This window comes from Camelus ferus, chromosome 8 (assembly GCF_009834535.1).
Source record: "Camelus ferus isolate YT-003-E chromosome 8, BCGSAC_Cfer_1.0, whole genome shotgun sequence".
In the NCBI taxonomy this organism is placed as follows: Eukaryota; Metazoa; Chordata; class Mammalia; order Artiodactyla; family Camelidae; genus Camelus; species Camelus ferus.
Window position 1 is genome coordinate 54,380,484 of NC_045703.1, and position 13,069 is coordinate 54,393,552.

General features: G+C 38.1%; 1 protein-coding gene across 7 annotated transcripts in view; it reads left to right on the forward strand.

Moving 5' to 3' along the window:
- Window positions 1-11,908, forward strand: part of ADGRG6 (adhesion G protein-coupled receptor G6) — a 125,449-nt gene extending 113,541 nt beyond the window's left edge. For 5 of the 7 annotated variants that reach the window (XM_032485041.1, XM_032485044.1, XM_032485042.1 and 2 more), the window contains 3 exons: window positions 6,067-6,168; window positions 6,807-6,959; window positions 11,577-11,908. In XM_032485041.1, the coding sequence (XP_032340932.1) occupies window positions 6,067-6,168; window positions 6,807-6,959; window positions 11,577-11,755 (434 nt within the window). In that variant the 3' untranslated portion in view covers window positions 11,756-11,908. Of the gene's footprint in view, window positions 1-6,066; window positions 6,169-6,806; window positions 6,960-9,156; window positions 9,203-11,576 lie in introns of all 7 variants that reach the window. The other 2 variants (XM_032485045.1, XM_032485046.1) reach the window with 1 other exon arrangement.
- Window positions 11,909-13,069: the final 1,161 nt, after the last annotated feature.

Consider the following 13,069-nt stretch of genomic DNA (forward strand, 5'->3'; position numbering starts at 1 on the left):
ACGACATCATATGGGCCAAGACATTACACACTGCAAGGAAATCAATTACTCGTCTTTTGGCAGAGTGTTTTGTGCCACAGGAAATAATTTTCTCAAGGGCACCTTGTGGTATGAAAGGAGAATTCAAGAGGTTCCCCAAGAGAACCGTAAACCCTGGAGATCCCCAGCCCTGCAGCCAGCTGGCTGCCTCTGAGTGACAGCAGAACCTGTGAGCTGTTGGAAGTTGTGGACTCAGGCTTGCTGGGAAGCTCAGGTGTTACCGAGATCATTTTGGTCAAAGATCAGTTATCCAGAGCATGTATCCTTTTTTGCCCAAACACCTGGTTTGATTCATTTTTTTGGAGGGGGAGGTAATTAGGTTTGTTTGTTTGTTTATTTGTTTGGTTATTTATTCATTTTTTTTTTTAATGGAGGTACTGGGGATTGAACCCAGGACCTTTTGCATACTAAGCATGCACTCTACAGGTCTGATTAATTCTTGATTGATTCCATCTCATGTTCCTGGAGTTGTCTGTATCTGCAGTCTTCCCCTTCACTGTGTTTCTGGATCTTTATTATTCAGGCTAAGAAAAATCAACTTGGATCGTTTGTAGGAATGTATTGATGGGGAGCCTGCTCAAAGTGTCAGTGTCTTTTAGTTGGTAAAGAACTCAGGAAATGAGAAACTAAGGTGTTGGTTCTGTTTTTTTCCTTCATCAGACTTCTTAAAAGTGAGTTTGTAGACAGTAAAAGAATGACAATATGTGCTTCCCCGAATTTTACTATATAGCATTCATTTTCATATCCAAGGAATACTGTTCCTGGGTAATTTTTTAAAACCTTTTGATAATCAGGCTAAAGATCTGAGAATATCCCTTTGGCTACTTATTTTACATCTGCCCCAGAAAGCCACGTATCTTTGCCAAAATCAACCAAAGAGAGTGAATTCTATGTTGGAGCCAAATTCCTACCCGAAATACTGAGGCTAAGGATGTCTTTTTTTTTTTCCTAAATGAATAGTTAAATAAGTCTTATAAAGATTAAAATTTAACACAAGCCTGTACCATCTACAGTGGCTACAACACCAATATTTTAGAAGGAGGCTTTTTTTTTTTTTTTCCAAATGTGCTACATGGATGTGTTACAAGGTAGCTGAAAGGACTTGATACCAAAAATGCAATCTATTACTTGATGAGATTCCTCAGAATGTTTCTCACTCCACGAAGCACCCTCTTAGCTGTGCCTTCACCATATTTTCTGAACCAGTCTTGGCCTGGGGTGTGCTTCTCCAGGGGGACTCGGCCAGGTGGAGCCCATGACGTCTCCTTCCTGCCGGGACCCACAGGCAGGCCCTCTTTCCCGTGTACTCGAAACACCCTTCCTCCATGACCGCTGGAAAGGCCATTTATTTTTAATGAGAAAATTGCAAAATTTACTGAGAATTAAAACATCTTAAAGTCATGTATTGCTCTAAATTATTTTTGAAAGTGAGCAGATACCTCTGGTTAGTGAACAATGGAGATAAAAGGAAGGCGGGGAGGGTGGGATAAGCAGGTAGAGGACTGGTGGTTAGGAATTTGTTCATTTAAAGAAGCTGAACTTTTTGTTCTTGTTCTAGCTTGCAGTCTGGGTTCATATGGGTAAAATGAAGAATCAAAGCAGTTATCAAGCTGAAGAAACTATTGCTAAGGAACTTTGGCTTAGATTCACCCAAGTGGTGGTTTTTCAGGCTAAAATTCACCCAAAAAGGGCCGTCATGAAATGAGCACCAGCCTGTTTTCAGACTTTAGCTCTGAACTTGGTCCTTTCAGCCGTTTTAGTGTCCAGCTGTTATGGGCAGGGTTCCATACTCCCTGGTCAGTTAAATAAAGCTGCAAGGCTCTGTGAGGAGTAAAAAAAAGCCAATTACCCTGGTCTCTGGTCGCAGCTTGAAGCCCTTTCCAGAAAACTGGAAGAGCATATTTTTCCAGGTGGTAAGAAGAGCCTCTTTGAGGTGCCTGGCTTGACATAAAGATGCTCAAAGGGAAAACATTTGACAGAAGAGAGAAGAGATGGGGATAAAAAATCAGATTCCCTTGGGTGTCAGCATAGAACTCTAAAGTTTCGTGATTTTAAGTTCTGCTTCTGGCACCAAGATCTGTAAGTAGATGGAAAAAAAAAAAAACAAAACCCTCAAAACTGAAGCGGGACCAGCCCTCTGTTTTCTCTCTTTGGCCTCCAAGTGCCCTTGGCTCTCCTGCTGCATTTTTTCCTCTGCCTTCCTGAAGTATTCAGAATTTCTCCCCCTAGTGCGTGTGTGTGCTTGCCCAGATGCGGGTACCTATCGCTTTTCCCACAGCTGAACCCTAAAAGGGATGTGTTGTCCTAAAATACTTTCGGTATAATATTTATTGCCAGACTGATTTAAATTGATGTGAAAAGGGCTAGTTACTACAAATAGTAAAATAACCTATCATGAGAATCCAATTCTGGTTTAAAATGGAAACATATCTTCCGGCTAAAGAATCTGCATAATACCTTGAAATTTTAAAATAAATTTACTCCAAAGAATACTAATTTCTCATACCTATTATCTACTTTTGTTCTGTAACATCACAGTTCATAGTGGGAGATGGAGCATGTAAATGACTTCGATCACATAATTTTAGAGGCGATGTATCAGATTTTGAATCTAATTTATATACCAGTGTCTCTTAAACTTATTGAATGCCTGTATATTTACAGATTGCTTAAAAGTAGACACTGTCATCTAATGCTATGTAATTATGATTTAGAGCAGCATGCACAAGCTAACAAACTGTTTTACTAAGTCAGTTTTTCTTACCTTTAACCTCTCCTATGTGACTGTGGTCAGCATCAGATACTCAAAATAATTCACTTTTCAGCTTCCCAGCTAGGTCGAAGAAGAAATCCAAGAACTAGTTCTCTTCCAGTGTCCTCAAAATACCAGACATATGTTCTGAAGTTTTTTCCTCCAATATGTATGACATTTATAAAAACTGAGTGTTAAGCGAAGCAACGTCTAGCAGATTTTACCTTCTGCCCTCAACTGAAAGAAAATCATCTGTTCAGTGGAGGCTCTATAGGGATTAATGCCTGGAGTAATGCCTGAGAACGAAAGTCCATAGTTGGAGTTTATAATCTTTTCTAGCTACGTGATTTTGTTAAACAGTTGTTTAAAAACACATGGTTAGCTATATTTTCAGCTGCAGGACAAAAATACCTTCAAGAAGAAATTCTGCTAATTCTGCCCCAGTTAACAAAAATAGAATATAAACCCGAGGCAGAAGTCTCCCTCTTCTCAAACCGCAGCTTCCTTCATCTAAAACCTGTGGTGACCTTACCTCAAACTTCCATGTCCTCTGCTCTTTTTACTCTGCAGCCGCCACCGCCTCTTAAAAACTTGAAAGGGTCTGTAAACCAACTCACGTTTTGTTTGTTACTCTTTGGTTATTCGCACTACCAGTGTTACAGAGCATGTGTGCTTGTTAAAGGGATTTTCTGTATTAGCAGACAGAGTAGGGAATTGGGGTTGTAGGTGTAGGAAGGCTTTGAAAGCCAATTGGATCTAGGCAGAGTGTGAAGATGAGGTCTAAACCCCGTGTCTACCCTTCGTCCATGGGAAGGTGGATCCTTCTGCAGGTCCTGATTCTGAGGGGTTATGAGTGTGGAAAAAAGCCCCTCTCCCCTGCCCCCAGGCTTGTCATGCCCAGGGGAGCTTAGGCCAGGCTGCAAGAGGGTACCCTGTCTCCTGCTTTTCCTCCCCAACCCAGCTTCCCTCCCCGTCTGCAGTGTAGGAAACTTCTGGAGGGCTGTGTGTGTATGTGTGTGTATTTTCTGAATTATTGCAATTTGTTTGATGTTTATTAGGGCTTTCTTTTAAAACGAGAACTTGCCCACCCTATCTAATATCATCTTAGACAAATAACTAGGTAACTAGAATGTATTATTAAAAATAATATAATAAATGATAGTATTTTACTTATAAATATATATATGATGTAATAGTAATAAATAAAATGGTAATATTATTGATTACTAATATTACTTCACTTGGGTCATTGAATGCCTTATTTGTACTTCTCAGAGATAAATGTGTTTGAATTTCCCAGGATTTTTTTAATAGGCTAGTTGTCCATTTGAAATCAATGACCAAAACTTAGTGTTTTCATAATGGCATTCCGCTGCGAGTCAACATATGTAACCATTTTCAACCAGTAACTTCATTAGGACTTTATAGAACACCTACTAAGTGTCAGGCACTCACTGATGACCAGACAAGCCAAACCCAGAAGAGAATCAGCCACAAGAGCTACAAGAGTGATTCGTCGTCGTTACTGTTCATTCATTCAGCAAACACGGAGTTCCGGCTTAATTGCTGGCGTCACTCTGGGAATAGCATGTACAGCACCAGGTAGACAAACATCCCTGTGCTCTTGGAGCTTATTGTTTACTAGCAAGAGACAATCAAGCAAAGAAATAAATGAGTAAATGAGGAATACGAGAATATCAAGTACCATAACAAAAATAAGTATGTGCAAGGATGTGAGTAGAGGCTAAAATATAAAAATTAAAATACAAATAAATGGTTAATGATGGCTTCTTAGAAGAGTTAAAAGTTGGTCTGAGACTTAAGTGATAGGTAGGAACCTGTTACGGAAAGATGTGAAGGAAGAGTTTTCAAATTATTGGGCAGGAATGAGTTTGGTTAGTTGGTTTGAGAGTAATGATGAAGAGCACTTCTGTTTAGAACATCAAGGGTTTGAGATGCTGTGAAATGGAGATACAGGCAAGTGAAGACGTCCTGCAAGCAGTCTGGGTTGGAATCCTGGTGGTGTTGGGGAGAGAAGGGAATGGGGACACATGTAAAAGTTAGTGTATGGTATTTGTACGGCATGACTGCGAATTGGGAGAGTGTAGCCATAGAGAAGAGAGAAATCCAGGACTGAGTCATAGACATGTCAACCTTTAAAAGTAAAGCCGAGTGATCTGCTGCAGAGACCAGGAAGCAAATTAAGAAGAAACCTAGGAGAAAATGACGTCAAGAATGTATTTCAAGAATGAGAGAATGGTCAGCTGTATTGACTGCTGCTGGAAGGTCTAGTAACACAGGAATGAAAAGTCAGGTAGCAGCGTGGGCATCCCCCTGACCTTACAAGAGCAGCTGTGGTGGCCTCGTACATGTAGGTAGTAGCCTACTTGGAGCGAGTTGAGAAGAGAAGAAATGGGAAAACTTCGAGACAGCAAAAGTTAGCCATTTCAAGAAGTTTTATTGAGAAAGAGAATGAAGATGTTGAAGTTGGAATAAGATTGGGGGTTAAAAGAGAACATTTTTATTCAATTATTTAAAAGAGAGTTACTAGAATATGCTTATAAGTAACGTGAATAATCAAGTATAGATGAATAGAGGGAGAAATTGATGAGCAAATTCCCTGAGAAGTTAAAAGGGGTTGACTCCAAGAGCAAAGTGATACAGTTAGTTTTTGATAGGTGCAGGGAGTGATTATAAATATGAAGACGGCTTCACAATACAGGAGTATTTCTACATTAAAATGTTGAGAAACTAAAGCAGACCAGGTGGAGCCACACGACTTTGCTGATTTGAGGCCATTTTTGATTTGTAAAAATACCACTTTTCTATGGCCTAAACATACAATAATCTGCTTACATAAAAGAGCTTAGAACACACAAACTGAAATAGATGACAAGCTCATGGATGTTTTCAGTTTTCCCTTTTCTGTAAATTTTGTGAAATGTTTTCACATAATTTTAAAACAAATGTAAGGGAAATATTTAATGCCTCGTAAGCTGAATATTGCCTACTTCAGCTTCGTCTTTAGGTGAAGTCATAATGAATACTAAACAGAACAAAAGCAGAGTTAGATCCATGCAATTGTTCTAGTTTTATCTGAGCCTCTGTGTTCTGTTCTAAAGGATTAAAGCATCTTCAAGATTCCTTAGGATTTTTGTTTTTTAGTGACTTGGATGTAAAAAAGAACTTAATTAAAGTGAATCCATGTGTTTTGTAAGATTTGCCTTTAAAAATGTGTCCTTTGGCTTAAGTGTTTATATTTTTCCTTATCCCAGGGTTGTTTATATTTATCTTCCACTGCGCTATGAAGGAGAATGTTCAGAAACAGTGGAGGCGGCATCTCTGCTGTGGTAGATTCCGGCTAGCAGACAACTCAGGTAAAGGGGCATGTTGGTCATTGGTTTTTACATCTAAGAGTAGTCAGAAACATTTCCCGTTTGGTCTCTCCCATTGTCAGAGCAACACAGTCCCAATGATAGAAAGTTGTAAAGGTGGCGGATGTGAAGATGCTTATTTAGCTGGAGACTTGGAATATCAGGACTGCAAGAGATCTGAGGACGCTGGGCCCGACCCTCCTATTTTGCAAAGGAGAAGTATGAACTCCAGACAGGTGGAGTTGCCCAAGGTTTTATGTCTAATTTAACAACTGAGATATCCCCCGTACCATACTCACCTTTCCACATTTTTGAAGTCCTCAGTTACATTATTAGGCAAAGAGATTTTTCTCAATTTAAAAATATCCTTGAAGAAAACTTCCAATTTTTTTTTAACCATCACTGGTTACTTCTCACCCTTCAGATATTAAAGTGAAATTTTAAACACAAGGTCAAAGTGAGAAAGCTCTCTGTTACTTCTGTTTTTATTGTGTATGTGCCAGTGTCTTCTCTGAGCCGCTGCCAGCAGATCAGAACATCTAATGCTGTAAATCAGCTACTTAAATAACATGGTGATGATCCTTCAGGGCAGGGTGTACTCCCCCTGAAGCAGGCTCATGGAGAGATGTCATTTCTTTCAGACTGGAGTAAGACAGCTACCAATATCATCAAGAAAAGCTCTGATAATCTAGGAAAATCTTTGTCGTCAAGCTCCATCGGATCTAACTCAACCTACCTTACATCCAAATCTAAATCCAGCTCTACCACCTACTTCAAAAGGAATAGCCACACTGGTGAGTCATTCTGGCCGTGGTAGAGATGTTCTCTGGTACAGTTCCTGTCCTGTTTTCATTGCGAGGATTGGCATGTCACGAAGATTAAAAGATCACAGTGCCCATTAGGTGCTTATTTTAGATTTATGAAAATCAAAATCTGTTTGAAGACCTTAGCCAGCACCGTTATGAATTTTTTGTCTTTTTTAAAATTTTACAATCAATTGAACCTATATGACCATAATATCATTAACTCTGAATATTTTTGTAACTTCGTTTGCTTTAAAACTTAGGTTTCCTTAAAAAAAAGGTATTTTGTTTAAAAAGCTATGTGTTTTTATTTAAAAAATACAGAAATTGAGTTGCAGATTATTTCAACATAGTTTGTAAGTTACTTTGCAAGTTGGCATGGGAACAGGAAGAAACATCATCCAGGATGTATATTACAGATAAGATTTTAGTCCTTTGAAATATATACAAATATCAAATCATAATGTTGTACACCTAAAGTTAATACACTCATATATCAATTACTTCAATAAGAAAAAAGAAAAAGAATACTCAAGTCCTTAACCATTGAAAGCATTACTGGCAATTGATCTTTGAATCTCTAATTAAATATGAGAGAATAGAGAGCATCATATTTAGAAAGTGATACAGGATGGTGAGAAACACCGTGTCTTTGTTCATCACCTGAATCTTCATGATATATACAACGACCACACTTTCTGACACTGAGCATGTATGTGAACAATCCTGAAGACAATACGCAAATGCAGGCAGACCTCGGAGATACTGCAAGTTTGCTTTCAGACCACCATAATAAAGTGAATATTTGGAATAAAGAGAGCCAGATAAATTTTTTTGGTTTCCCTGTGCATATAAAAGTAATGTTTACACTACACTACAGTCTATTAAGTGTGCGGTATAATTACGTAAAAATGTACATACCTTAATTTTAGAAGATACTTTATTGCTTAAAAAAAAACTGCTAACCATCATCTCACAACACAGGGTTGCCACAAATCTTCAATTTACAAAAACTGTGGTATCTGCAAAGAGGCAACAAAATGAAGTACAATAAAATGACATATGCCTGTAAAGACTAGTTTACAGTACTTGATAGCCAGTTAGTGGTACAAAAAGGTATAATTTTTAATAATTTCAATCAAAAATAGCAGAATTGCTACTTTTAAATACTAAATAAACCTCAAGCAAACAGCTGTCAACACTCAGCATCCAGCACTTTCCTAATGAAAGATGATTCTGAAATGAGGATAATGGAAATAACTTTAAAATTTTGAATTTGTTTAGCTGATAAACATAAGTGGAGGCAAGTGGCACCAAAAAGAGAGATTCATATTTGGCTTTTTGCAGGTAGAGAGTGATGTATGTGATTGTCTGTAAATGTTCTCATTGCAAACGCTTGAATTTCAAATGACCCTTCTGTATATTTGACTCCTCCCACACGTCCCTGCTGGCACCACTGGTATGGCCGCTGCCTGGGATTTAAGATAGCACTGTGGAAAAAAGTTTGAATGTGTTGAGAGTTTTTTAATTCCAAAATTAGTTAAAGAAAGATTGGAAACTTGGAGCAGCTTTGGAGAGTTCTTAAAGTGTCTGGGAGTCAGGGACATTTTTGGAAACTGAATAAAAGCTCTGGACTGTTCCAGAAGAAAGGGCAGCCTTTGAGTCCTGCAGTTTTGCCTAAAATTAAGAGGTCTGTGCACCCCTGCTTGAAATACCTGTGTAAAAAAAAAAAAATTGATAACAGGTATATAGTCTGAGACAGATTTTTCTACCTAGTTGGTAGTTCCCTGGCACAAAATGTCTTTTAGCAGTTGACCCTTGAACAACACAGGTTTGAACCGCACAGGTCCACTCATATGCAGGTTTTTTCAGTAGTAAATACAAGAAGACTGCACGATCCGTAGTTGGCTCAATCCATGGGTACAGAACTGCAGATATAGAGGAACCTCAGATACAGAGGGTTGGCTAAATGGATTCTTGTCAACTAATATAAGGATGTAGTCAGCTATATGACGTTATTTCCATGAGAGAATAAATTCTGGTTTGCAGTCAACTGACGTAGATAGCCTCAGCGGGACAGCTGGGGTGCTTGGGTCGGGGTATGCAGGAAGTCACCACGTAGCATCATGGATATCTAGATGGTTTATTTCTTGGAATTGATCTAGAAATTCATATGTTTATGGTGTAGATAATGTCTTCTAAGAGCATTGCTTCAACAAAAGTGGATCATTCAGGTAAACTTTTACTGCTTTTTTAAATGCATGAATTTTTTGCAAGGTTAATAGGACAATATTTGCATGGGTTAAACTTAAGACTCTTGCTGCACCAGCAAAATTGCTTGTTCTTTACAATACTTCTCAGCGAGCACAAGGACATTCCTGCATTGAGCTGGAATTTCTGAAATTTCAAATGGTCCTGTGCTGTGGCCGCTCTTCTCTGCATGGGGGTGTCTGCAAGCTGCTCCTTCTAGGAAATGTACCATGCTCTGGAGTTAGTGGGTCACATCTCAGGTAAAATAATGTGAAGAAAAAAAACGCAGTACTTGAGAGGTTTGATATGGAAAGGAGTGAACTTCTTTAATTTTTCACTGCTTTTATGAATGACTAGATATGTCATGGTACATTCATAGAAGTCATAAAAAAGTTAATTCCAAGCCTGCTTTTTGAGGACTTTTATCTGCTTGAAATTTCAGCATAGGTCAAATAACAGTTCATTTCCCTAGCCCCTGGTTTTCAGACTTGCAGCCATAATCAAAGTCTATATTGTCCACAATATAGTAGCTGTCCAGAGGAATGGGAACAGCATATATATTGAAATACAGACCTTGCTCAGAATTTTACTTTATTAGTCTGTGAAGACTCAAAAAATTGGGTCACATATTTGGAATGGAGTTGGTCAAAATCTCTAAAAAGTACATGCCCCTGAAAGTTGTTAATGAAGCATGATGTTTCTTTGAAGATGTGTGGTTTTCTAAAAATAGCAAGTACATATTGTTCATTATTGAGATTTCAGTTGACAGAGAAATTCCCAACAGAAAACCAATGGCTAGTGAACATATGGACTGAAGGAAAGCACAGAACCAATCAGCTTGCTGAGAGCTAAAGGGGGAGGGGCCCTTATAAAATGACTCCCTGAGCCTTTTCCTTATCAATCCTGGGACGTGATCATTCCACCAGGCGTCAGTCTGCCCACTCTTCCCATAAACCATCTATTCTCTCTTGCTTCCTTTAGTGGGATGAACACACCGTTTTCTGTTTTAGCCTTCGTTTTATTTAGCATCTGCTCCAACACAAGAAAAAAGCTGTACAATGAGTTGTTTCCAAAGGAAATAGATACAGTGATGATAGTTTTACCAATTATTTATGGATTTTTAATGTTATGTCACATACTGGGTCCAACGTACTCAAAACATAAAACACCTGGAATAAACATTTCAATTTTGGAGCCAGGATTCCTAGAAGCAGTTTTTCATGACAAAGGTTTTGCCTCTCCCGCAGTGACTAGAGAGGATAAAGCTATAGGGAACTGGGTACTTTGCAGAAGGTCATGTTTACTCCTCCATGGATGTGAAATCTCTGTGGTTAACTTTGAGATACAGTTTTTCTCTAAAACGTGTTGGGAGAGAGAGCAAAGCAGATACTTACAAGATATCCATAAGGTACGTAGGCCAATTCTCAGGGTACTACCTGAGCCAGTTTTAGAAAGATTTGGGTCTATAAAAATGTTAAAATATATGATACTGAGAAATTCAGAACAGAAATGTATTTAGCAGTCCTTTATTACTAGTATTACTTTGTTACTATCAGTTGCTCTGATATTATTGCTGCCAGAAGTAACATCATGAGACTGTAACATAGTTAATGAAAGCATATACTTAAAGTATTTCTAATAAAGATAAGTTTTGTTAAAAAAAAAGTTTGATTTCTATAATTTAAAAATCATTAGTAAAAGATGCTTTTTTTCTATATTGCCATTTCACAAGCTAAAAACAATGAGAAAATGTGTTCAAGATAGCCTTTTTTTTTTAATTCACTGTTCTTTTCCAAAATCCTTTAAATTATATTTTACTAAAATTTTTATTATGAAGAATATCACACGTATATAAAAAAAATAGAGAGGATAAGATAATGAACCCCCTTGTACCTATCAATTCATAGCCACCTACCCATTTTTCCCTCCCTGTGTTATTTTGAAAACATATCTTAGACGTCATATCAATTCTTCCATGAATATTTCAGCATCTTTCAATTCACTTGTTACATAATCTGTCACTACTTGGTTTGAGTCATTCGCCACATATATTTTTGCAGCAATTTTCTGATCATTCTATTCACTGGCTCTTTGAAAAATACCACTCACAAGAACATTTCTTAAAACAAACCCCAACACAAATTACTAGAAGGCACGTTAACATTCATTCATATGCAGGAATGCACTTTGAAGATGAAAAACATGAGATTTTAGTGCTGCCTACTACCTGTTGAGACCCAGAACTTCATTTCCTTTGTGATCCTCTTTAATGTGCAAAATAAAGCGTCCAGTATGGGTGGCCCTGAGGCATGTCACCAGCTCATCTTGCAGCCTAATTTCTTGTATCATTTCTTGCAGATAATGCTTCCATGGACAAGTCCTCATCAAAACTGACCCATGCTGATGGAGAACAAACATCAATCATTCCTGTCCATCAGGTTATTGATAAGGTCAAGGGTTATTGCAGTTCTCATTCAGATAATTTTTATAAAAATATTATCATGTCAGACACCTTCAGCCACAGCACAAAGTTTTAATATCTTTGGTATAAGAAAGAGGAATCCGTGTGCACAAACGTGAAGATGTGTACGCAGTGAAAACTCGGACTAGCAGATGTAAACGTGGCATTACCTAGGTAACTGCATGTATACAAAGAATGTGTTTTGTGAAGAAGGCTTTTGTGAAATTCACCATCTGTCTTTTCACTGTGTCTCTTTCACGGGAGAGTTTCCACCATCACTGAAACTTCAGTACTAAGAGCAGCATAACTCAGTAGCCATGGGGGATTATGATTTTTAAAGTATATAATTGAATCAACCAATCAGAAATTGGGCTCAGGGGTGGAATATGAAAATTAGAGGACAAGGGACAGGCAGAGCTAGGGATAAGCCCTAGTCTAGCACTCACTCACACCCCACCTAGTAGGATTGGAAATGGCCATTTGCTTTGTCACCTTTATCAACAATCAAAGGTGTGCTGATATTTGTAACTATTTTGGATGCTCGCAAGTCCCATCTCAGTGCTGGTTTCCACGAATGCAGTCTCATTTCCTCTTTTTAAATGAAATTTCACCCACAGATACAAAAGAATATTTGAATATCTGACTGAAGGTTTAGAAGGGAATTTTTTCTTATATCAAGTGTTTAAGCTTGAAGACAATAACATGCTTAAGAAAGAAAGAATTCTCCCAGTTCTGACCTGGTTCATGCGAGGCCTTGTTCTTTTACTTAGCCTACTTAAGACAGAAAGCTCAAGGATCATCGTTAATTACAGTTTAATCCCATACATTTGAATCAAGTTTAGCGTTGGTGTTCTGTTAACGTGGACCTCCCAGTAGTTGAAGAATGAACCTCTTACACGTCTACGTTTGCTTCTCTACTGTATTTTGAGCCAGGGGCTCATGGGAGGAAGGAAGGTTTCCATTAGGCATGCTGTGTACAGCAGTCTCTCCCTTTTAGGAAAAGCAGCCATTGAGACTCAATGGTCTTGTCCTTGCTCCAGAGACTTCAAGATATTTTCATTTGCACAAATGAAAAGCCTCTTACTTCCTCTTTCAAGAGTTTTGTTCCAAAGAATATAAACTGAGACATACGAGTGACTTATCACAATTGAAATAATTTATGAACATGTGAGTCTACAACTGCCAGTCTAAAAACTATTTGTACTTAAGTCCTCTGATTGAGAGCCAGAGGAGGTCTGGCAAGTAGATGGTGTGTTATTTATGCATTAGGTTTCTGCGTACAAGCCATGCATAATATTAAGCAGCTTAACCTAACTTTCAAACTATCCTGAGTAATATGCTTGCTAGTGAATGTGTAGAAACCACATTTTAATTGTTCTTAAATGATGGA